General features: G+C 43.8%; 1 protein-coding gene across 7 annotated transcripts in view; it reads right to left on the minus strand.

Annotated features, from left to right (window-relative positions):
• Positions 1 to 26121, minus strand: part of LOC143982461 (C4b-binding protein alpha chain-like) — a 505748-nt gene that overhangs the window by 273905 nt on the left and 205722 nt on the right. For all 7 annotated transcript variants that reach the window (XM_077481187.1, XM_077481191.1, XM_077481190.1 and 4 more), the window contains one exon: positions 9448 to 9527. In XM_077481187.1, coding sequence (XP_077337313.1) covers positions 9448 to 9527 — 80 coding nt within the window. The remainder of the gene's footprint in view (positions 1 to 9447; positions 9528 to 26121) is intronic.

The following is a 26121-nucleotide window of genomic DNA, read 5'->3' on the forward strand; positions in this document are numbered from 1 at the left end:
TATGCCCATAGCATGTGTGAGCAATATATCATTTAGTGACAACTTTGTGCAAAAAAAATAAATTGTAATATTCCTGCAACTTATAAAATATTTCATGGACTCAACATGCCTCTCAGTAAATAGCTTGGGGTGTCTACTTTCCAAAATGGGGTCATTTGGGGGGAGGGGGGTTGTGCTATTTTGGCATTTTATGGCCTTCGAAACTGTGATAGGTAGGGAGGAGTGAAATCAAAAATTTGCACCCTTAGAAATCCTGAAGGCAGTGATTGGTTTTCGGGTGCCGTACGCGGCTAGGCTCCCAAAAAGTCCCACGTATGTGGTATCCCTGTACTCAGGAGAAGCAGCAGAATATATTTTGGGGTGCAATTCCACATATAACTAATGGGCTCAACATGCCCCTCAGAAATTTCCTTGGGGTGTCTACTTTCCAAAATGGGGTCATTTGGGGGGGGGTTGTACTGCCCTGCCATTTTAGCACCTCAAGAAATGAGATAGGCAGTCATAAACTAAAAACTATGTAAATTCCAGAAAATGTACTCTAGTTTGTAGACGCTATAACTTTTGCGCAAACCAATAAATATACGCTTATTGACATTTGGCTGAATACATTTTGGCCTAAATGTATGACTAAAATTTCGTTTATTCGATTTTTCTTATAACAAAAAGTAGAAAATATCTTTTTTTTTTAATTTTCAGTCTTTTTCCTTTTATATCGTAAAAAATAAATATTGCAGAGGCAATCAAATACCATCAAAAGAAAGCTCTATTTGTGGGAAGAAAAGGACGTAAATTTCGTTTGGGTACAACATTGCATGACTGCGCAATTACCAGTTAAAGCAGTGCAGTGCGAAATTGTAAAAAGACCTCTGGTCCTTAGGCTGACAATTGGTCCGGGGCTGAAGTGGTTAATAGCTATAAAGTCTGCCAATGTGGCCGATATTGGGTCAGGTACCTGGAATAGGGACAGCCAGAATGGGCTAATTTTCAAATGGTTGTGCTTGTCAGGACCAGCTATGGTAATTTTTGCCCAGTATGGGGCATGGTCGGAGACCGTCCTTGGTTCATACTGTGCATCAGTTATATATTGTAACATCTCCTCATTGCAAAGACCAAGATCAATTCTGGACAGACCTTTGTGTGATGCCGAGTGGCAGGAGAAAAGCTTGACATGTGGATTTTTCAGGCCCCAGACATCATGTAGACCCATGCCTTTCAGCAAGTGTGCAAATGGCGTCTGATCCCTGGAGCTAGATCCAACCCGGTGGAAAATTGAAAATGTATCAAGTTGTGGATTTAGGTAGTTATTGAAGTCTCCAACTACAAATGCTGGTACATTGGGGTGTTTAGCTAGGAATCCTGTCAGCACTCCAAGGACCTCAGATGAAAACGGTGGGGGTATGTATACGTTAGCCAGTATATAGTCTAAGCCCTCTAAATTAGCTCTCAGAAATATATACCTCCCTTTTTCATCAAGTACGGAGAGAGAGCATACAAACAGGACCCCCTGGGGAATCAATATGCTCACCCCCCGTGAAAATGTAGAATATGCTGAATGAAACTGCTGGCTGAACAAACGGGCCGAGAACTGTAATGTACGACCTGGGTGCATGTGCGTTTCTTGTAAGCAGATAATTGAGGATCTCAGCCTCTTGGCCACATTTGTCACTGCCAGCTGCTTCACCCTGTTCCCCAGACCTCTCACATTCCAGCTAAGTATTACATGTGTTCTAGCCATAATCTTCAGAAGTATACATTTTGTCAGCAATATACTTAGCTGCCGGAATAGTCCCTTGATACAGATCAGTTGCAAACATTGCATACCCCCATTTGAGCTTTTGCTCAGGTTGAGGGAAAAAAAGAGAAAAAAAGAAGAAGAAATACTGGCTGAAAACCGGAGGAAAAAAGTTAGTGGTTCTACTTGCGTCTGTGGCAGTTCAGGTTCACCCTCCAGGGCATCACAGTTTAGGGGTCCAGACCCCCTGGTGGTCTGAGCAGTGCCTTGTCCTGTGAGAAAAAAAACATAAACAAAGGTAGGCCAGCAGGGCCTTCTCAGCTTCATAGGTTAGATAAGAGTCGCTGATTCCTTGTGGGCACCAGGACTTATTAAGCTGGGGAGGAACATGGCTCGGTAACTAGTGTCAGTCTGAGCCATTTGCCTGGGCGGAACTTCCCTAATGCAAATGTCTGCAAAGCCATTGCTTGGCACTGCTCACTTGTATCCGTCTTGCTCAGGGGATGTCAGCCTAATTATGTGGTGGTCCAACAGGGAAAAACTGCACATCAGGTTCCATCTTGGTTTGGATAGCCGCGATTCTTGCCACTCTCCCGTCCTCCCTAGCAATTTGCTGCTTCCTCTCGGATGGAGCGCTCCCCTCTGTCCAGCCACTGCGACACCAGTTGCAGCCTGTCAAAGAAGTGGATCTGGTCCCTGGCGACTACTCATAGCCATGAGGGATAAAGCATTGAGTACTGTAGATTGAGAGCCCTCAACCGTTTCTTGACATCATTAAATAGCGCCCTTTGTTTTTGTACCACTGCTGAGAAGTCAGGGAAGAATGAGATTTTTGAATTATCTATCTTTAGTGCATCTCCCAAATTCCTGGCTTTTGACAATATGGTGTCTCTATCTTTATAGTTTAGCAGCTTAAATAGGAATGCACGAGGTGGATTATCCAGAGGTAGGGGCCTCATTGGCACTCTATGGGCCCTTTCTACGCAAAACATGGGAGAGAATGTCTCTTTTCCATAAGTTTGGAGGAGCCATTGCTCAATGAATCGCACAGGGTTCTTGCCTTCTATTTTTTCAGGCATACCTATTGCATGTACATTATTCCTCCTCATCCTATTTTCCATGTCATCTATGCGGGCTGCCTGCTTGTCCACCACCATGGAGTTATAGTGCACATCACGTTGTATGGGGCACATTCATCTTCCAGAGCCTGTCCTCCACTGCTGTGGTGCAGTCTCTTAACTTTTGTAAGTCCTGTCTGACAAAAGTGAGCTCTGTCTTTACCCCTTTGATTTTTGAGGTGAGCACAGCTAAGGAGTGTTTACAAGAAAGTACTGCAGACATGATGTCCCTTAGGGTGTGCTCTGGGGTGTCCAGTTCTGGGGAATGGGCTGATGCTGGGCCTGTTAGGCCTGGCAGGGTACTCATGCGGTCCCATGGAAGGCATGGCGTCGCTGGATCTTTTAGCGCTATGGTGTAGTCTGCATCGTTGTGGGGATCTTGTGCCTCCGGATGGCAGTGTGCCGCTTGTGAGGAGTCCTTAGGCGTCATCTTTCCAATCAGTTTCAAGTGGCCTTGTATGTCTCCCGCGTGTCACGTGGTGGCCCGTCGCCATCTTGGTCAGCTTGGTCTGAAGTGCAACGGGACACTGAATTCCGTTTGGACATGGCAGCAGGTTCAGCGGATGGTATGTCCGTGTTCCTTGTGTCTTTGGCCGTTCCTCGGTACCGGTTAGAGCGTCGTACCTGTAGATTAAGTGCCTGCTTTCAGGAGTTATACACGGATGTCTGACGGCGCAGCACTCTCCTGCTACCTATTACATCACCCCAAGAACACTTTACTGCATTGCTTGAAAACTGTGCTCAGGCGCCTTAGGTCTTCACCACTAGGAACCTATTGCTTTATCTGTGACCAAACGGATTACAGTTAACAAGCTCTTTCTAGCTAGCAAAGAACATCAGATCTGCAACATGGAAATCTTTTGTTATTACTTAAAGGAAAGCCTGTATATTACCTTCAATAAATATTGATGATTGAACATTTCCAGAATAGACACCGTCTCAAATCCCTGGTAATGCTAAAAGAGAGCGTTACCAGGGATTTGAGACTAGATTTGGCTAGATTAGATCCTTCTCAAGGTAGCCACATAAGTAGTTAACTGCAACATCCACTAGGAGGTGACATCTAATTATAGTGTACATATATGCATATAACATTGTTCGTTGCTGAACCATTGTTTGTGTCCTTGGGAGAAATTTGTTTGCTGAGTTGGTGCTGTTAAGCTGGCTCAGCAGATTCATTACCTCTGTTGGTGAAATAACTGACTTTATTTGGCTCAAATAAAATATTTCAGAACCTAATAATACTTTGTTTGATCCTTGCTGCACAGTGTTACAAGGATGTCAGAACCCAAAGTGTCAGGTGGGTTTGAAGGTTCACTTGGTCATGGCCGTGCAGATGAGCAGGTCCCCAAGGGGGTAGTGCTACATAAAGGATGAAGGTTTTTTTACCTTTATACATTCTATGCATGAAGATTAAAAAACCTTTAGTGTGCAGCTGCCCCAGCTAACAATAATACTTACCTAAGCTTATCTAATCTCGATCCAGCGCTGTGTACGAGAGCCAAGGCCCTGCCGAGTCTCTCCCTCCTCATTGGCTGAGATGCAGCAGCAAGAGCCATTGGCTACTGAAGCTGTCAATCACAGCCAGTGAGGCGGGGAGGGCTGAGCCACACTCTATGTCAGGAGTGCCCAACCTTTTGAGGAGCGAGGGCCACTTTAGCGACTTGGTAACAAGTTGTGGACCACAATGAGCGTAGCGTGTGGATGGCAGGTCTGTGTCCACTCTGCGTATGTAGAGCAGACATGGATGCAGCCCGCTTAACCCTAAGGGCCTTCCGATCTGCCCAGACAGAAGGGGACAGATCCCCTTCTGTTGTTTTAAGCAGATTGGATTGCAGATAGGCGGGTGTAAGCAGACACGAGTCTGTTTACATCTGCCGCTCTAAAGGGGTGAATGGGGGGGTCCGATTGGGTCCGCCTGAAAAACAGACAGGCAGACCTGATCGGACCGAACGTGTAAAAGGGGCCTAAGGCTGCTTTCACACTGATGCACAGCAGTTTACCTGCTCCTCAACTGACCTCAATCTTCACTTCTTCCTCGGGATTTCTGCAGCTGGTTGCTGCTGTCCCCCAGGTGGATATAACTGGTGGCTGCTGCTGGCTGTCCTCCAGAGCTGGTACTGCTGGCTGGTACTGCTGTTGGGTACTGCCTGCTGGTACTGCTGACAGATACCGCTTTCTGGTACTGCTGACTGGTACTGCTGGTGGGTACTGGTACTGCTGCCTGGTACTGGTACTGCTGGTGGGTACTGGTACTGCTGGCTGGTACTGGTACTGCTGGTGGGTACGGATACTGCTGGCGGGTACTGGTACTGCTGATGGATATTGGTACTGCTGGTTGGTACTACTGGTGGGTACTTGTACTGCTGGCTGGTACTGATACTGCTGGCAGGTTCTGATACTGCTGGCTGGTACTGCTGGTGGGTACTGGTACTTCTGGTGGGTATTGATACTGCTGGCAGGTACTGGTACTGCTGGCTGGTACTGGTGGCGGGTACTGGTACTGATGGCGGGTACTGGTGACTGGTTCTGGTGGCTGGTACTGACACTGATGGCTCTTGCACTGCTGGCTGCTCTCCGAGATCGTTGGTTCCCATGCATTAGTGTGACAGAAGCATGCGGCTGCAGTAGAGAGCAAAGCCAATGCTTCCTGTCACAGGCGGAGTACATTTGACATCACTCCACCTGTGAAGGAGCCGGCACTATACAGGAAGCATCGGCTCTACTTCCTTTAGCGGTGGCTCAGTTCTTTGCGCTGATGCTCGGAGATGGAGGGTTGGGAACCCGCGATCTGGGTTTGCCGACTCACCATCTCAGAGTAAGATGTGGCGGGCCACATCGAAGGCCTCCATGTGCCAGCGGTTGGGCACCCCTGCTCTATGTCTTATGGGCACAGAAATCTAGCTCAGGAGCGAGCATGCATGAATGCCCCCCATAGCAATTGGCTTGCTATGGTACACAGGGCAAGGAGGAGGGGCCAAGAATGTTGGCTGGGGACCCCAGAAGAGGAGAATCGGGGCTGCTCTGTGCAAAACCATTGTGCAGAGCAGGTCATTATGACATTTTTGGTATTTATTTTCTATATTTTTTTTTATTTTCCATTACAAAAGCTTTATGTCCCAAGTAGGAGAACTAAATGATTGTCCACCTGTAGACAGTTTCAAGAAAAATTATACCATATCATTTGAAACACACAGGCCTATAGGTTTTTTCTTGAATGGTACTCTGGTTCATAGTGGAGTACAGAATAGCCTAATTCCAAAACAATAATCAACAACACAAAACTCCAGCGCTAAGATTTTTTGGTCTTATGCTGGCCATACACAATACAATTCTCCTCTATGGATCTCCCCCAGATCTACCAAAACCATATAATATGAGGCCAAATCTAAACACCTTCAATGTGTGTGCAATCAGACAGGCCCTTGTACCACAAGGCAAACCCAAAGGAAATTGAATAAGAAAATTGCATCGTGTATGGCCAGCTCAATTGGAGACAACCTATCAAAGTCAGATTAAAAACTAGTGATTCTGAGTGGTATGCAGTGCAGCTGAAAAAACTTCCGAGAGGTTCACATGAATACAACTTAAAATCAGCGCTCAGTGGAACTCAACATAAATACAATCAATTAATTAAAAATATTGCATTTAATCAAAAGAGAAGCATAGAAGTAAAGTCATTAATATCCAGCACAACAGTGAGGGATGTACTTATTGCGCAGGCAAGTAAAAATCCAAAAGTAGGAATAAAGCAAAAGTAATAGTACACTGTGCCGCCTTCCTTCAGGAAATAAGGGGCTAACTCTCGGCTATAGATCTATTAACAAGTAGCCAAAGCATAGAGGACTCATAGCTCCATGTTGCATTAACTTGGCAATTCACCTATCTCAGGCTACTGTCCACTTAAAAAACATGTGCGCTATTTTAATCTCAAATTGAGATGACCAGGGATCAGGCAGCGCTGCGCCAAGACAGTCACCAGAGTACCTCTATTCACGATGAGCGGCCTCCTATAGTGTATGTCCAGGAGACATCGCATTGGCGTCCCATGACGCCCGCCATGTGGTAGAGAGGGGAGGAGCCTGAGTCGACTGGCTCCTATTCGTACTGGCAGCGATGGGTCTACCAGGAGGATCAATGAAAGATTTGTGCACCTTTTTTTTTATCATCTCCCAAAGGTGCACAAATCTCTCATTGATCCTCCTGATAGACCCATTGTTGCCAGTACGAATAGTTTTATTAGTGGCCTCTCCATCTATATTGATCATTGGTTACAACCGATGGTGGTCCAATTACCATCCTATATTAAAGACGCAAGCCAGGTGATCGAGACACTGAAGGAGTATACATGGTAGGAGGATTACCTGTGGGCCGCCTTGGATGTATCCTCTCTGTACACCTCAATACCCCATGAGGTGGGTATTGCAGCCGTACAGTTCTTTCTAAACAAAAATAATTATATGAATTCCAAATAATCTTCCTTTTTGCTTTCTAGTATCGAGTTTTGTTTGCATCTAATAGCATTATCTCTTAGCCTTGCTATGCTATGTATATGTATATGAAGCATCCAACAAGGGATTAAATCTAAGGTTACTCCAGACAGCTGATCGGTCCATCCCTCAGTGTCTGTTATGCTTTATATTCCACCCTGCCAGTGACTCCCGTGACATTGGCAAAGCGCAGGCACGCGAAACATGTCAGTCACGGTCGTCATGGCAACTTACCGAGCTTCACTGACCACCCTTTCCTTCCAAACGGGAGCTCCATTTTCCGAACGGTAGTGGTTGTCTTTTTGCGGTCGTTCCCGGCGACTTAGGCTCCTCCCCTCTTCACCACATGACAGGCTTCATGGGACGCCAATCCGATGTCTCCCAGACATACACTATAGGACGCCGCTCATGGTGAATAGAGGTACTCTGGTGACTGTCTTGGCACAGCGCTGTCTGATCCCTGGTCATCTCAACCTGAGATTAAAATTGCACATGTTTTTTAAGTGGACAGCAGCCTGCAATAAGTGAATTGCCAAGTTACTGCAACATGGAGCTATGAGTCCTCTATGCTTTGGCTACCTGTTAATAGATCTATAGCCGAGAGTTAACCCCTTGTTTCCTGAAGAAAGGTGGCACAGTGTACTATTACTTTTGCTTTATTCCTACTTTTGGATTTTTACTTGACTGTGCAATAAGTACATCCCTCACTGTTGTGCTGGATATTAATGACTTTACTTCTGTGCTTCTCATTTTATTAAATGCAATATTTTTAATTAATTGATTGTATTTATGTTGAGTTCCACTGAGCGCTGATTTTAAATAGTAATTCCAAAACAAATGATATGGTTATACAGGCTATACGGTATGTGGCAGCAACAAAGAAAAACAAAGAAAAGGCGCCTCTAAGTGTAGAATTAAAAGCTGTTTAATTTCCCCAAAAAGGGTTAAAAACACTTACAAGCTATGTAGACTGGCAGAGCATATCAAATAGCTTTTAATTCTACACTTAGAGGTGCCTTTTCTTTGTTTTTCTGTTTCCTATTCAGAGATTGCTTCTCTCCATAAGTGCAGCCCTAAGTGTGGAGGATACCCTATTATAGACTTTCTGGTTCATAAAGACATCTGTTTTTGCTTGGTCCTGAAGTTCAGAGCGCCCTTACAAACTGTATTTGGCAGCAACAAAGGGCAGGATATGCACTTACTTTTAAAAGAGAGGGGGTAAACAACCATAAGTTATAACAAAACAGGTGCCTATTGTCACACGATTGCTACTAAGATACACAGGGAATGAAAATTCCAAGGTGTTGGGAATAGGCATCAATCTAAACTGTATAATATATCTGAAAAAAAAGTGCCTTTTAAATATTGAACATGAAAATAGCCTAGGGCTGCTCTTTCAATAAATCAATTATTAAAACACTAATACAAACCACAAAGCTATGCTTAAAAACATTCTATGTAACATAAGTGTTAAAACAATGCATTATACAAAGAGTAAAGATCACCCAATAACTGCTGCCACATTGATTTCAATGGGCAGGGGTGCTTAATAATTCTTAAGTAGGAGCTGTAGGAGCGGTGTATACACCGCTCCTACAGCGCTGCAAAAATGCGGCTTGCAGAACTTTTTTTACTGTCCTCCCAGCGCACCGCTCCAGTGTGAAAGCCCTCAGGCTTTCACACTGGAGTGAGAGGAGAGGCTCTTTACAGGCGCTTATTTTAGGCACTATTTTTAGCGCTATAGTGCCTGTAAAGCGCCTCAGTGTGAAAGCAGCCTTACTGATACAGCTATTCTTTGATTATTCATATGTACACAACTGACACATCCACTTTAAAATCTGTACCAAACAATCATCAGAAGAAAATACATATTCCAATCCATTGAAAAAATAACTGTATGTTAAAAAAGGTAATTTTTCTTCATGGAAAGCTTCTACTATAGTGCATGATCTAGAATTTCTTTATATTTCATGAAAAACGAACCCTGAATTTTACATTTTTATATAGCCATATGTGTACAAATGGTAGAGACACTACACATGTGAAACAATAAAAAGTTGGATAAATATTTTGTGTAATTACAACTCCTACATTTATGTTAAATTACCTTCGCATACAGGAAGCGTATTACTCCAAGTTCCATCTGCTTGGCAGTCTCTATAATTCCTTCTTGTCGTCATCCTGTATCTGTATGATGTTAAAACAAATAATTGTATGGTGTGATTTTAAACTTTTCAATGGGGATTTTGCATGTTCAGTGACTACTATGTACTATAAACATTGACATTTTTAACAGAAGTCATTTTTTTTTCCTCATTTCAGTTCTTCAGTTTTATTTTAATGGGCTTAATATTTATGTAGCTGCTGGTTGCTGGTTATTTTTGGGCTTACCGTTACCTTCCGCTTCTTCTTGAATGTCTAGGGGATGTCCCATGGTAGATGAGCCAGTAACTTGAGACTGACAATAGATCCAGTTGAATGGATTTTATTTGCACACTTCAACCACTGAACAGTCTTTAACTTGGGATCAGAGGGTTGGAAAGTTCAGGTACTCTCAATGTCAAAGTCAAAAACGTTAAAGAACTTGCTTACTTTGACTGCATCCAGAGAATAGCCATTTGCAGCTGGATGAACACTCATGTTGGACAGTCTCTCTCTCACAAGGCCTAGCAGCCAAAAAGGTGCTTGCTCAGGAACAAAGTCTTTATCACCAATGTTGTTGCAGAACACATAGGAAACTAAGCTGTAGAACACTTGTAGGATACCTGGATCTTTCAACCAGCTTGGCGATATCCACAAGACTTGATTCTCTTGGTTACTTCAGCCCTTCCAGGCTCTTGTTAAGAAAACCAAACTCACTTGTGGTAATCTTCTAAAGAGTCCTCCCCTGGAATGCTTGAAGTATACTGGGTCTCTTCCGAGGCGGAGACGGCACCCAACCACCTCAGAATCCTCCTTTAGTTTTCCTGCCTTGGGCTAGCCAGCCTCGAGGCATTAAAGTCAGGTGGATCCGCACCCCAGGCCATAGCCTTCCTGGGGGCTGGTCAGGAGGACCAGGACCAAGTACTCAACTCTTCATACTGGAACCCCGAACCACGTGACATCCGTGTCTTAAATACCCTCTCCCAGAGGGCACAGTGGGAGGGTCACTCCCACTGACCTGCTTATGAAAGAGAGTAACTTAAACATCTGACTAGAACATAGTTCCACACCTGCCACCAGAGACAGCGCCCCCTTGTGGCCAGGCTGAACATTTCACAGCCCAGTCAGACTGACACAGAAGTCTAATTTAGACAAATAGACCTAAACCATACTGTAGTCTGGGTAAAGTTTTAACTTTGAAAAACATAGCGCGTGCTCTTCAGGAGCCCGCCGCTACATTTGTTTCCTTATTCTTCAGACTACTACAATTACATATTTTCCAACTTTTAAAATTGAGAATGAGGGACATTTTAGGGAGAGAGGGACCTGCGGCGTGCTTAGTGCGCCATGGCAAAAGTGGTTGTGGCCAAACCTGGTAGTGGGAGGGGCTTGAAGGCAATGGTTAAACAAACCCTGGGCTTCCTTGTACCTATAAAAGTATGCTTTGGTTACTGTACCACAAGCTGGAGTCTCAGTGATACATATAAACTTCAACAAAATCATTAAAAGGCGGGAACGCTGTGGGACATGGAAGGAAGGAACACTGTGGGACATGGAAGGAGGGAACGCTGTGGGACTTTGAAGGAGGAAACACTATGGGACATGGAAGGAGAAAACGCTGTGGGCAATGAAAGAAGGGAATGCTGTGGGACATGGAAGGCGGGAACGCTATGGGACGCTATGGGACATGGAAGGTGGGAACGCTATGGGACGCTATGGGACATGGAAAGCAGGAATGCTGGGGGGCATGGAAGGAAGAGAGAAAGGGGAGAGCTCACTTACCCCAGGCTGGCTGTTTCCCAGTCCAGAGGCTCAGGCAGACATCAGGATCACTTGCTGCTTTAAAATCTCTTGCCCACACAACCCCTTCTAAGCACATATTGGCTGCATGCTGGGGGGGGGGGGGGTTGGATGGGCACAGGGGGACATGGGGAAGAGGTGAAGCTGATCTAACCCACCTCCTCCTCCCTCCACATACATTCCATACAGTGAGCGATGGAATGAGTCAGAGCGGGCGGGGGATGGATCCTGACTGCAGCAGCACAGAGCAGGCGCTTGGCATGCACCTGACAGGGGGATCAGTGGAATCCAGTACCGTAACTCGTTCCTGGGACTGGGCTCCGTTGTGGGACAGCAGGATTTGCTGGAAATTCCCGGACTGTCCTAGCAAACTTGTTGAGAGGTATGCAAATTAAATCATAGTGAGAGTCACATGCTAACCAGAGCTGCAATCCCTGAACACAATTTCCAAGAGACTAACTATTAATTTGTAAAGGAAAAGTTGTCACTCTATCTTTGCACAGTTCCCAGTTTGAAAGCTTTATAACCACATTACTGACCTTAGTAAATAAAGCAACGTAAAGAACAATCATTTACAAAGTGCATTTAATATAGCAATCCAATTACAATTTACTGAAGGTTTTTTTGTGTAAAATAATTAAAGTAAAGTCAACATGTACAGTACAACATGTTTTACTGGGAAGGGAATTGACTTTAACCACTTCAATACAGGGCACTTATACCCCCCCCCCCCCTTCCTGCCCAGACCAATTTTCATCTTTCAGCGCTCTTACACGTTGAATGACAATTACTCAGTCATGCAACACTGTACCCATATGAAATTTGGGTCCTTTTTTCACACAAATAGAGCTTTCTTTTGGTGGTATTTAATCACTGGTGGGTTTTTTAATTTTTTGTGCTATAAATAAAAAAAAGACTGTAAATTTTGTGAAAAAATGCATTTTCCATTGTTTCTGTCACAAAACTTTGCAAATTCGTAATTTTTCTTCATAAATTTTGTCCAAAATTTATACTGCTACATATCTTTGGTAAAAATAACCCAAATTAGTGTATCTTATTTGGTCTTTGTGAAAGTTATAGAGTCTAAAAACTATGGTGCCAATCACTGAAAATTTATCACACCTGATGTACTGAAGGCCTATCTCAATATGGTATGGTATCAGTATGGTGATACCACAGCTTGGCCACATACAAAGGCCCAACATTGATGTAGCACCTTCAGGCATTCTACGAGCATAAATTACACATCTCATTTCTCAACCACCTATTACACCTTTGAAGGCCCTGGAGCACCAGGACAATGGAATTGACCACAAAATGACCCCATTATGGGAAGTAAACACCCCAATGTATAATCTATAAGGCATAACGAGTCTTTTGAACGGTTCATTTTTTTCCAGAAGTTGAATGGATCACAGCCAATCACGTGGTAAAAAGCCGCCGGCCAATGGCTGTTTATCAGCGTCAGTGTTCCCGGTAAGATGCTGCCACCGACGTGCAAATGCGCAACGTGCTCGCGTGCATGCACCATGTAAAGCAGGGAGGTACCATTTGTGATCACCCGTGACTTCAACACAGCCCATCACCTGGTAATCAGCCATGCCCAATGGCTGTTCACCCCCGTCGGTGACGAGTGGTGTCTCGGTGACACGCTGCCACCGACAGTACAGGTTGATCGCGCATATGCCCTGTTTAAATGGATTGACATCATATGACGCCTGACTAGAACGAGAGCGGCACCGTCCATCCGTCATATGACAGTGGGGGGGGGGGGGCAAGCCATTAAAGCAGTTGTAAACCCTTACATATACCCAGTGAAGTGACTGACCTTAGGTAATACACAGAGATCTTCTCGGAACAAATCCTCCTACAAAAATTGTAGCTGTGTATCTTCAGTCTTCTATTCTATACATCCATTCAATTTTCAAAATTAAAAAAGCTTGTCTGAGTTGTAAAAAAAGGAGTGGAGAATGGAAGTTACATCGTGCAGAGCTCAGTGCGGAGAGCTCTGAGGGCTTATTGGAGGAAAGAGACACCCCCCCTCCTTCACACAATACACAAGAACAGAGTCGAGGCTGTCAATCAACTAGAGCTCCCTCCCCTGTCACCTTTTTTCTCTTGGTGTCAGGAAAACTTATCAGAAGTAATTCACACTGATAACAGAGGAACGAAGCAGCAGACAGAAATAACACTTAGTGCTCCTAATTAAGAGAAATATACACTATGGAGGGATTCATATTTTATGTATTAGGTTTGCAACCACTTTAAAGTAGACTAGTTTATACCCTGAGTTGCCAAAATAGATTTACTATGTGCTTTATTCCAAGAAAAGCATACCCAAATGTAATAACCTTTAATATTAACCCCTGTACCCACACCATGGTTATTGCTTAGCAAATTTAGAAGCGTACTGTGACTCTGTAGCCAGTTGGGTTACAAAAATTCCTCCCCTCACACACACAAATACTCTACTGAGGCCACAATATTTACTACACAGCACAACAGGTAACTTAAATTACATCTAGCCTTCCCATTGATTTCAATGAAAAGGGGCTCTTTAGGAGCAATGTATTCACCGCTCCAAAAGCTCTGCAAAGAAGCTGCTTGCAGTACTTTTTTTGACATCCTGCCAGCGCAGCGCCTCAGTGTAAGACCCCTTTCACACCAGGGCGTTTTGCAGGCGCTATAGCGTTAGAAATAGTGTCTGCAATCCGCCCTAAAAAAGCTGCACCATTGTCTGTAGTGTGAAAGCCCGAGGGCTTTCACACTACAGCGGTGCGCTGGCAGGACGTCAGGGAAAAGTCCTGCCAGCAGCTTCTTTGGAGCGGTGAAGGATCGGTGTGTTTACCGCTCCTCCACTGCTGCTCCCCATTGAAATCAATGGGGCAGCACTGTAATACCGCCGGCAAAACGGCGCTATTGCGGCATATTGCCAGCGGTTGTAACCCTTTCTCGGCCGCTAGCGTGGGTTAAAAGCGCCCTGATTACAGCCGAAATGCGCCGCAAATCCACCGCAAATTCGGCGGTAAAACGCAGCTAAAAATAGCGCCGTTTTACCGTCCACGCTATGGGCGGTGTGGTGTGAAAGGGGTCTGAAAGCACTCAGGCTTTTACATTGGGATTGCAGTTGAGGCTACTTTCAGGCCCTTTACAGGCACTTTTTTTAAAGCTAAAGCGCCTGAAAAATGCCCCAGTGTGAAAGGGATCTCAGTGTGAAAGCACTCGGGCTTTCACATTGGGATTGCAGATGAGGCTTCTTTCAGGCGCTTTTTTTAACGCTAAAGCGCCTGAAAAATGCCCAGTGTGAAAGGGGTCTTAAGAGTTGCAGTGTTTGTTGTCTAGGTATAGATCGCAATTATAGATGGTTTATAGGCTCTCCTGCTCCTCTGGGGAGACCAGGACTGCAGGATGGAGAGAGGAAACGCTTGGGAAACATCCATTCCCTGATCTTATTTGTGACTAATAAACCTGGAAGTGACAAGCATTTCCTCACTTCTGGAATCAGAGTTGTCATAAAAAAAAAAAAAAAAATGAAAAAGTGTATTAAAATTAAATTGTAATAAAATAAATTAAAAATAATAAAAGGATGATTAAAAACAACCCTGGCACTCCACACACACACACACACACACACACACACACACACACGTGAATGCAAACGCACATGTGTATGTAAACAGCAAACTGTGTCACACATGTGAGATATTCCCATGAACGTTGGGGGTGGAACAATGATTCTCAGACCATAATTTAGGGTTAATGCTAAATTGATAGCCTATAAAGGCTTTTAAACTTGGACTTGGGTACCATAGTTTTAGGGCTTGATAGGTTTGGTATCTATTTACTCAGTGTAACCCCATCTTTTATATTTTACTCAAAATCTTTTTCTTGATGGGTTCAGCCTTATAATACTTGCATATTGGCATGCAATATATTAATTGTCATTCAAGAGCTTAAAGTAATATTAAAGGCAGGCTTTAAAAAACAACAAAAAGAACCCAACAACAAACATGTTATACTTACCTGCTCTGTGTAATGGTTTTGCACAGAGCAACCCCGGTCCTCCTCTTCCTGGGTCCCCTGCCGGCGCTCCTGACCCCTCCCTCATTCTGTGTGCCCTCAGTGCAAGCAGCTTGCTATTGGGGCACCCAAGCAGGTTTGCCCCCCAAGAAGTTGCCAATGGCTCCAATTGTGGTCTCAGCTAATGAGTAGTGGGCACGATAAGGAGCCCACAACATGGGACTGACAGTTTTAAGTTTATTAAAAAATGAATAATAAAATAAATAATATTATACATATAAATATATTTATACATATAATTAATAGAATATGCTTTGTTTGAATATTTAATTTAGATTTAATAAAGATATTTGTTTAAAATAAATAAATAAATAATTGGGCTTGTCACGAGGCAGTGTTATAAAAGCTACCTGTGTGACTGAGCGCTCACATTTGCCCTGAGGTGGCTTAGGCTAGAGCTCAGCGGTATTCCTGTCAACTCGCCGGGGCAGTAATAGGTCATGAAATCCCTGGTTAGGAGAGTACTAGAAAGGGCTGAAGCAGAAGGCGGTAATGAATGGCTGCAGCAGTGTCTGGCTCTTACTGCAGAAGATACTATATCTGGCACAGTATCAGCAGCGTCTCAGCCTGCATTAAATATGACAGAATTGTCTGTTTTACCTCAGCCGCCCTCCCCTGCTTCTATTCAGCACTCTCCAGCTCGCTCGATTTATAGGAGCTTACCTTCGGAAAGCCAAGCCATAGTGAAAGCAGCGGTGAGTGTAATACAGCCTGACACTACAGAAGTACAAGAAGATTCTTCCAATGAAACCAGGAGAGAAAGTTGGCGCAGCAAAAGGACCAGAAGAACTCTTTCCCCTTCTCCTATCCATCGCAGCAGAGGCAGAAGCCGGGCATGCCATTCGTTAGTGCCGTCAGTCAAACCACTGCGCAGGGAGGAGTTGTCGCCCAGCAGAACGTCTGTTCATCCTGCATCTTTACACAGAGATATGGCTATACCCAGAGCAGTGCGATGCGGGGATACAGCACAGGCAGGTACCTCAGTCAGAAGCTTTGGCATCACACGCATCTAGGCCGTCCAGGCTGGATGCAGTGAGGGCCCCTATGTCTCATTCCTCCTATACAGGTCCAGATTTCAGCCAGGTCACAAGCCAAGGATCACATATTCTGGTCGTTTCTAATCATACAGAATCTAACTATGCGGGTGAGTCTGCTCCAGTGGCGGAATTACCAGGGTCGCAACAGGCGCAGTTGCGACTGGGCCCTGGAATTCCATCACTGTGGGGGGGGGGGGCCAGCAGGGTTGCTATCCACAGGGCTGTGAGTGCAGAGAGTGTCTCTCATGTAACAGCAGCACAGAGACACCGGGATTGACGTTTTATTTCCCCCTTATTTGTCCTCTCTCGCGTGGAACACAAGACACACAGCTGATCTGCTCCCCCTTCGGCCCCCCCTCCCCTCTCCTGTATTCTCCACGGGCATTCAGGTGTGAAGCTAACAAGCTCACATTTCCCGTGGAGAACACAGGAGAGGGGGGGCCGAAGGGGGAGAAGATCAGCTGTGTGTCTTGTGTCCTGTGCGAGAGAGGACGGACGAGGGGGAAATAAAACGTCAATCCCGGTGTCTCTGTGCTGCTGTTACATGAGAGACACTCTCTCCACTCACAGCCGTGCTGACCCCTCTCCAGTGTGTGTATAGACTCAGAAAGAGAACTACAAGCCACAGGAAGATCCCGCCGCCCATGAACATCATAGAGCTGCTGATCGCTGCCTCCCCCCAGGTGGGGGGGTACAGAGATCTGCTGGGGGCCAAGGTGCACAGCGGAGTCCAGCAAGGTACAGGTAAACCTCTGGAGGGGGGGTGACTGTCTAGAGACCCTAAAGTAAGGGGGGCTCTCTGGGGACCCTGATGTAAGGGGGGCTCTCTGGGGACCCTAAAGTAAGGGGGGTATCTGGGGACCCTGAAATAAGGGGGGCTCTCTGGGGACCCTGAAGCAAGGGGGCCCTCTGGGAACCCTGATGTCTAGTATCACCACCACCCCCCTCCAGTACCACCCCCACCACCGTGCCACCCACCTCCAGTACCACCACCACCACCCACCTCCAGCACCACCGCCACCCACCTCCAGGACCATCATACCCCTCCAGTACCACGCCACCCCCCTCCAGTACCACCACATACCTCCAGTACCACCGCCACCCCTCTCCAGGACCACCATCCCCTCCAGTACCACCGCCACACCCCTCCAGTACCACCACCCCCCTCCAGTACCACCACCGCCACCCTACTCCAGTACCACTGCCACCCACCTCCAGTACCACCGCCACCCCTCTCCAGGACCACCATCCCCCTCCAGTACCACCACTGCACTGGTGACACAGGCTGCACAGGTGACACGGGTTTCATTGGGGACACATGCTGCACTGGGGACACAGGTTTCACTGGGGACACAGGTTGCACAGAAATGTTTTACTTTGTTGTACAGTGGAAAAAAATATAGTATCAAAATCATGCTTTTCGGGGGGGGGGGGGGGCCTTCCTGATTTCTTGCACCGGGGCCCTGAGGTTTCTAGTTACGCCTCTGGTCTGCTCCATCTGATCTGATTAACCAGCTGCTTGTTTCCTTAGCTAGATTCAATGAGAGTTTATCTTCCGATCGTTCTGCATCGGTATCCCCTTCTCCAGCGAACGTATGGTCAGGTAATTCAGTATCTAATGTTAATCCTGTTCCTACTAGTTCAAATATACCTGTTTCTATGCCTGCTTCTGTATCAGAGACATGTTTCAAAGAGGTTCTTCCTTGCAAAATGTCACCTCTTGGCTTTCACCTGCCTTTAGCAGTTAAAGAAAAAATATGGAAAGGTGAATTTTTAGATTTGTTATCTTTATTACCAATTGCAAAAGAATTCCTTTTCAAACGAGATAAGAGGTCTGAGGACGGCGCTGATGATAGTCCTGTTTCTAGAACCTTTTTTAATTGGTTGCAGGCCTTCTGCATTTTTTCTGTGATACTGGGTGAAAAGCATCCAGAAAAATGCACTGGGCTATTTCAACACCTTGAACACGTACTCGAAGCATACAAAAGTTTTGGCGGAATGGGATGGTTTAATTAGGATGAATCATTTCACCAAAAGATTGCCCTAACCTGAAATGGGGCAACAAGGACATTGGTTTGTGGTTAAACCTTATCATTCTTCAGAAGCCTGTTTTTGCTAGACCACAACCTCAAATTTGAATACTCCAAATTCATTTTATAAGAAGGGTATGTGTTATGCATTCAATGAGGCCCAGTGTAAGTGGTTAAATTCATGTCGTTATCGACATGAATGTTCTTTTTGTTTTGGTAATCACCCAGTAGTGAAATGTTTTAAAAGGTCTGCTAGTAACCAAGTCCATATAGATCATTCAAAAAGCCTGCACACCAGTGAGAAAGCTCAATTAATATTTGAAGATTTTCTGCAGGTTGTAAGGGATAAATTATTGAAAGAAATTTCTGCTAATAGAATTGCAGGCCCTTTCATATCTCCTCCATTTATTAACTTTCGAGTCTCGCCTTTAGGTTTAGTCCCTAAAAAAGAACCTAACGCTTATTGTCTTATCTACCATCTCTCATTTACGTTAGGTCATTCTCTGAATGATGAAATTGACCCATCATCTGTTTCTGAAAATATGGAACTTTTGATGACCCTATCCAAATTATTAGAACGTTTGGTCGGGGTGCGATATTAGCTAAAGCTGACATCCAGTCAGCCTTTAGATTATTACCCATTGCCCCAGATTCTTACAATTCCTTGGGTTTTTGCTTTGATGGATATTTTTTCTATGACAAATGCCTCCCTATGGGTTGCTCCCTGTCATGCTACTATTTTGACATTTTTGCTTCATTTCTGCAGTGGGTATTAATGTTTGAATCTGGTCATCCTGAGATAATTCATTACCTGGATGACTTCCTTTTTATTGGTCCCCCAAATTCTATAGTTTGCTAGTTAATTCTGAATTAATTTTTCCTCATAGCCAAATATTTTGGTATTCCGTTAGCAGTTGAAAAGACTTCCTTTCTATCTCATATTATTGAATTTTTGGGTATTAAAATTGACACTTTTCTATTACCTATTATTATATTATTATTATTATTATTATTATTATATTATTATTATATTCTATTATTTTCTGTTACCTGCAGTTAAAATTTGCAGGCTTCAATCCCAAATTTTCTTCTTTTTGCGGCGGAATAAGATCCTACTTAAAGAACTTCAATCCTTTTTGGGTCTTCTGGCTTTTGCTACATGCATAATGCCTATGAGAATAATTTTTTCCAGAAGATTATCTTTAGCTATGTCGGGTCTTAAATCACCTTTCTCTCATATAAGGTTGACTTGTGATTTTAAAGATAACTTATTAGTCTTGTCTCAATTTCTTCAAGATTACAATGGCAGATCCTTTTTTCAGGAAGAGTTCATATTTGCATCAGATTTAGAGCTATTTACAGACGCTGCTAGCTCTCACGGATTTGCTGCCATTTTTCGGTCTCATTGGTGTTTGGGTTCATGGCCCTCCTTTTGGGTTTCAAAAAAATAGACAAAAAACATAGTTTTATTGGAACTATTTCCAATCGTGGTTACCTTGGAGATTTGGGGTAAGCAATTCGCTAACAAACGCATTATTATTAATACAGATTAAAAGGTGTATTATTTGCTTTAAACTGCCTTTCTTCTAAGTCCTTATTAGTCATAAAACGTTTACATTATTTAGTCCTTTTATGTTTAAAATTAAATATTTGGGTTAAGGCAAAACATGTACCGGGTAAGCTTAATGTCATCGCTGATGCCTTATCTCGATTCCAGATGGCCCGTTTCAGACAGCTTTTGCCTCGTGTACATCTGGTTGAGTACCGCTGCGTATACCCTACGCATATGTGTAGGCCGATTACTTTAGATAATTTATCCAGGCTGTGTTTGGTTACTTCCTTTGTCTGCATTTCAGTTTATGAGGCTCTATTATTTCATGCTGCTTTTGTTTTAATGTTTTTTTGCAGCTTTTCGTATTTCAGAGATGCTGCCAAATAACAAACACAGTGTGGAAGGTTTACATCTATCAGAAGTTTCTATTTTGGTGCTTATTTTTGTTAAAAAGTCTAAAATGGATCAAACAGGTAAAGGCCGGTGGCTCAATCTATTTGCATGTGGTGACTCCATCCTTTGCCCCCCATTTAATTCTCAAAAAATATATGAAAGTCAGACCGGCTTTTGAGCATCATTTTTTTGTACATGTGGATTCTTCCCCTATGACAAAATTTAAATTCTCTGTAGTTTTGAAGCAGTGTTTTTCTCATCTAGGTCTTTCCCAATTTAAATTTTATTGGGGGGGGGCTGCTCTGCTGCACACAGAAGGTTTTTTTCCTTCCTGCAGTTTTCTCTGTAGTTTTGAAGCAGTGTTTTTCTCATCTAGGTCTTTCCCAATTTAAATTTTCTACCCATTCTTTTAGGATTGGAGCCGCTACAGAAGCTGCTAGATTGGGCCTTAATGATACAGTCATTATGAGATTAGGTAGATGGGAGTCTAGTAGATTTAACATTTACATTTGACCTAATTTATCTCATTAATTTTTATGTGCTAAATCTTTCGTATGGATAGTTGGCCATTCTTTTATATACTTAGCTCATAAAAGAGCTTCAAAACGCTGCTATGGTCCCAACCTTTCTTTACCTTCGGATAAATTTCATATGCTTTGGAAGGGCATCCGTGGTCTGCAATGGAATGATTTGTTCTTTCATCTTTCTGATCTGTTTCTTTCTTGGCCTTCTCCATCTGTTTTAATTCTGCACCTCGGTGGTAACGATGTTGGTAAACAAAAAACTTTGGAATTGATGTTTTTAATGAAACAATATTTATATTGTTTGAAGTTAGCTTTTCCTAATACTTGTATTATTTTCTCTGAAATGATTTCTTGCTTACCTTGGTTGTATTCGCAGAGCGGTAGACCGCTTGAAAAATTAAACAAAGAATTAATCACTCGATTGAGAAGTTCCTGCCAGGGATTGGGGGGATCCCTTTCCGTCATGTTGATTTGGAAGAAAGTTTTCCTGGTCTATATAGACAGGATGGTGTACACCTTTCAGATGTTGGTTTTGACATCTTTCATTTAGGTCTTCAAAATTGCATTGAACAAGCCGCGGTGCTGGGGTAGCCACTTTTGTTTCCAACAAACCCGGCTGGTGCGACTTTGTTTTTATAAATTGATTCATTTATCGCTCAAGTTCTATGACTGAGCGAGTTTTTTAAATTTTAAATATAATTTATTTATTCTTCCACTGTTTCATTTGAATAAAGTTATTTGATTTATTTATACCAATAAAGGTGCCAAGGCCATTTTAAACACCAATTTGTTGTATTGTGTTTAATATATATATATATATATATATATATATATATATATATATATATATATATATATATATATATATATACCGTATTTTCCGGCGTACAAAACGACTTTTTAACCCATTAAAATCTTCTCAAAAGTCGGGGGTCGTCTTATACGCCGGGTGTCATCTTATAGGGTGGACTGGAAACTTCTGCAATCGCCATGGAGGGAGCTCCAAAATGCCACGGCTGCCGTCGCATCCGCCCTGTATGCAAGCTACAAGCTGCAGGCGTCTGGGATGCCGGAAAAAAAAAAAGACATACAGCGGCAAAACAATGCAAAACACGCCTCTTTCACCAGTCTGGCCCGCCCTTCTATCCTATTACTATACCTCTTCTCTGACGACCTTTCGGTCCTGAGGACTGGAGCGAAGAGGAGCAGGCGCGCATGTGGTAGTTCTGAGAGGCAGATGTATGGTAATAGGATACAAGGGCGGGCCAGACAAGTGAAAAGGGCATGTTTTGCATTAGTCTTGGAGACAGGGAGGGCTGGGCAGGCAGGGAGAGCTGACCAATCAGACTATCATTTGTTTAAAGCAACCAGCAAATCGCTGGTAAGGTGGCTATTATACCACATACAGTACCAGTAAAATATCTACCGGTATACCTGTATATACAGTGCACCAGTATCTACAGTACAGCAGTATCTACAGTACAGCAGTATCTACAGTACAGTACAGCAGCAGTATCTACAGTACAGTACCAGAGGGGTAGTCTTATACGGAGAGTATATCCCAAACACTATATTTTAACTGGAAAAGTTGGGGGTCGTCTTATACGCCCAGTCGTCTTATACGCCGGCAAATACGGTATATATATATAAGTGTGACCTACAATCCCATGAGGGGGGAGAGTCCCTGGAGAGCAGAGGCTCTCCTGCACATTGATGGAACGAGATGGGGCTCAGGTAAGTATTGGGGGGGGGCTGCTCTGCTGCACACAGAAGGTTTTTTTCCTTCCTGCAGGAAGATAAAAAACCTGGAGCCTTTAAAACCATTTTAAGCCAGTTTTTCAAATATGGAAACAGATTCCAGTGGCTAAATACTGTAACAGAAAAATCATAAAACAGTGACACAGTCAATCTCAAAACAATGGTAGTCATTCAGTTTTAGTGGTGAAATCTTTCTTGATTTTATTGGAACTTTTCAAAAAACAGTCATCCTTATTTGTAAAGCTTTGCGGGAACCCCTACAACCAAGCATACTCAAAAACTGTTGCTCAGTGTCATTCTCCACTGCAGAAACAGGTTGGAATAGCTGTATACTAGCCCTTTAAACCTGTGAAGTAGCTAATCATTTCATTGCACATACTTTTTTTTAGCATTTTGCTTATTGAGGGAAGATTTTAAAGCAGACCTTCAATCAAAAACTACGATTTGAAATAATCTTGCCCCCCCCCCCACCATCATCTTTCAGAAGATTGCAATAATTTTTTAATTTTAGTAGGAATACCTTTCTCGAGAGAGCGCAGCCCGCACTTCCTCCCTTCTTGCCTAGGCAAGAATGTTCTGCGTGTGCCCAAAGCCTCCAGGGATATCCATGTAACGCATCCCAGAAGGCATATATAGAACACAATGAATGTTATCAAGTGGCAGAGATATTTGACCTCCTGATGACATCAGCAAAGAAAATGGTAGTGTTGGACCCAGTGTTTGTTGCTTTTGGTGAGCTAAAGCAGAGCAGTAAATCGGGTAAGCGGGGGAAAAATTACACAGAGAGTGAAATAACTCTTTAAGGATCTGCACAATGTATCAAATAGTGTATTTTTATTCCCCTTCTAGACACCTCTGCCATAAACGTGGTTTACTTTGGAGGAAGACTTCTAATCTCATTTCAAAAATATTTTAACAGAATAGGTAATCGGCTGAATGACCAGACAGGGAGTAAATGTAATTTCGAGTTTACTAAACAGGTACAAACTTAGGAGCAATAATGCAAAACAGGTTCAGGATGGCAAAAAAGAAAAACAAGAGTACACTGCAGAATAATGAAAGCTGCATAAAAACGGACTTTTTGCAGCAATGTGGCTGCATAGCATAGTCTCTACAAGACTGTATAACAACAGAATCTTGTTGAGAATAACTACTTTCATTAAAACAGTACAGAACACAGAAAGTAGTGAAGTTCAGGGTAGCTTTTGGAGGGATCGAGGGCCCAAGGACTAAGCACAATTCAACTGGAACTGGTAGTAGATCACTCTCCCAGCTCATCAGGTGTGGTCTCTCTGAGCTTCTAGAGGAGGAAAACTGAGCAACTTCTCTTCCCTGGACAAGTCCAGGTACCACAGGAGTTGTGGGAAAGTTAAAGGAGCCTACACCTGCATCATGGTGAGTAGTGTTGGGTGAACAGTTCAGACTGAGCACAAGTTGGACCGGAACTTGTTCAGTGAACATCCGGATTTGTGGGGCACAGTGCATTCTAAGCCCTGATTGGGTAAAGCTTTGCCTAATCAGGGCAGAGTGAATAGTTGGTTGTTAAGGAGAGGGCTGGGAAGCCAGCCGCTGTGTCCTGAACAACAGGTGAGTCATCAGCTGTCAACGGGATGAAAAAAACTAACCATTGCCAGCAATAGAAAATGTGAAAAAAATAAAATGGAGTGGGTCCCCCCTCCAATCCAAATTAGGCCCTTTAGGTCTGGTATGGATTTTAAGGGTAGCCCATTACAATTTTTTTAAACTCCCCCCCAATATCCATACCAGATCCTTATCTGAGCATGCAACCTGGCAGGTCAGGAAAGGGAGGGGGTGAGCAAATATCCCCCCCTTCTGAACCATACCAGGACACATGCCCTCAACATGGGGATGCTTTGGGGCAGGGGAGTCTGCGGGCAGGAGGCTCCCGGATCTCAGCCCCCTCCCCCCATATGAATGAGTACCTCTAAGTTTTTGACAATTCCTTTATTAAAAATAAAAAACCAATGTCCTCCAATGTAGATCCATCGTCAATCACAACGCCCGCCACCACCTCTGGATCCGAAAAAGGAGAAAAAAACATTCCGCCTGCTCTGCCATCTGACAGTTCTTAAATAGGTAAGGAGCAATCTGGCGACATCACCTGGTGGTACTGCCCCATGTAACGTCATCGACCTATCATGCACAGATTAGTGACGTCACACAGGGTGGTGCCACCCTTAACTATATAAGAACTGCCAGGTGGCAGCGCAAGCACACTTGTGGGTGGAGCATATTTTTTTCTTTTTTCGGTTCCGATGGTGGTGGAGAGTGGCGTGATTGATGATGGATCTACACAGGAGGACATTTTTTTTCAATTTTTAATAAAGGAATAGTCAAAAATTGTGTTTGTATATTTATTTATTTTTGACACTTTTTTGTGAATGGGTAGTGGTACTCATTCACATGGGGGGGGCGGGATCTGCGGGCCCCCTTGTTAAAGGAGGCTTCCATAGTCCGATAAGCCCCCTGCCTGCAGACCCCCACAACCACAGCCCAGGGGAAGAGGCCCTTGTCCCCATCAACATGGGGACAAGGTGCTCTGGAGTAGGGGGGCAGAGCCCCCCGTCTCAAAGCACCCCTCATGTTTAGGGTATGTGGCATGGTATGGTTCAGAAGGGAGGGAGGAAGCTTGCCCCCCCTTTCCTGGCCTGCCAGGCTGCATGCTCGGAAAATTCATACCAGACTTAAAGAGCCTGGTATGGATTGGGGGGGGAGAGGGCCACACTATTTTTTCTATTGCCGGCAATGTTTTTTTTTTCATTCACCTGTCAACGGGAAAGCCCATCCTTGATTAATACCAGAGTACTCTAGTTCCAGTTGAATTGTGCTTAATCCTTGGGCCCTCGATCCCTCCAGCTGTTCTCTTGTGCTACCAGAGCTACCCTGGACTTCACTACTTGTTGTGTTCTGTACTGTTTTAATGAAAGTAGTTATTCTGAGCATGACCCTCTGTTGTTATAGAGTCTTATAGAGACTATGGTAGGCAGCCACATGTTATCCCCATTCAGTCACAGAGATATTGCTGTAAAGAGTCTATTTTTGCACAGCTTTCATTATTCTGTAGTGTACTCTTGTTTTTCTTTTTTGCCATCCTGAAAATGTTTTGCATTACTGCTCCTAACTTTTTGCCTATTTAATAAAGTGTAAATTACATTTACTCCCTGTCACCCAAAGGGCCTGGTATGGATTGGGGAGGGACCCTCACACCATTTTTTTATACCATTTTTGTTTTTACAGCGATGGTATTGTATTGTTGGCAATTTAGAGTAAATGTCATTTTTTTTATTTATATATGTCAGTTTTGCTGCAGGAGATTCTATACATGGTACAGATGCGCCACTTTACAGGCAGACTAAGGGGACCCCACAGACACTATTTTTAAAGGAATTTTTCATTGTTATTGTTTTACTCTAAGCATCATTAAAAAAACATTTTTGCATTGAT

Source organism: Lithobates pipiens, unplaced genomic scaffold, assembly GCF_037356315.1.
Source record: "Lithobates pipiens isolate NorthernLeopardFrog02 unplaced genomic scaffold, aLitPip1_a1.2 Scaffold_16, whole genome shotgun sequence".
Taxonomy (NCBI): domain Eukaryota; kingdom Metazoa; phylum Chordata; class Amphibia; order Anura; family Ranidae; genus Lithobates; species Lithobates pipiens.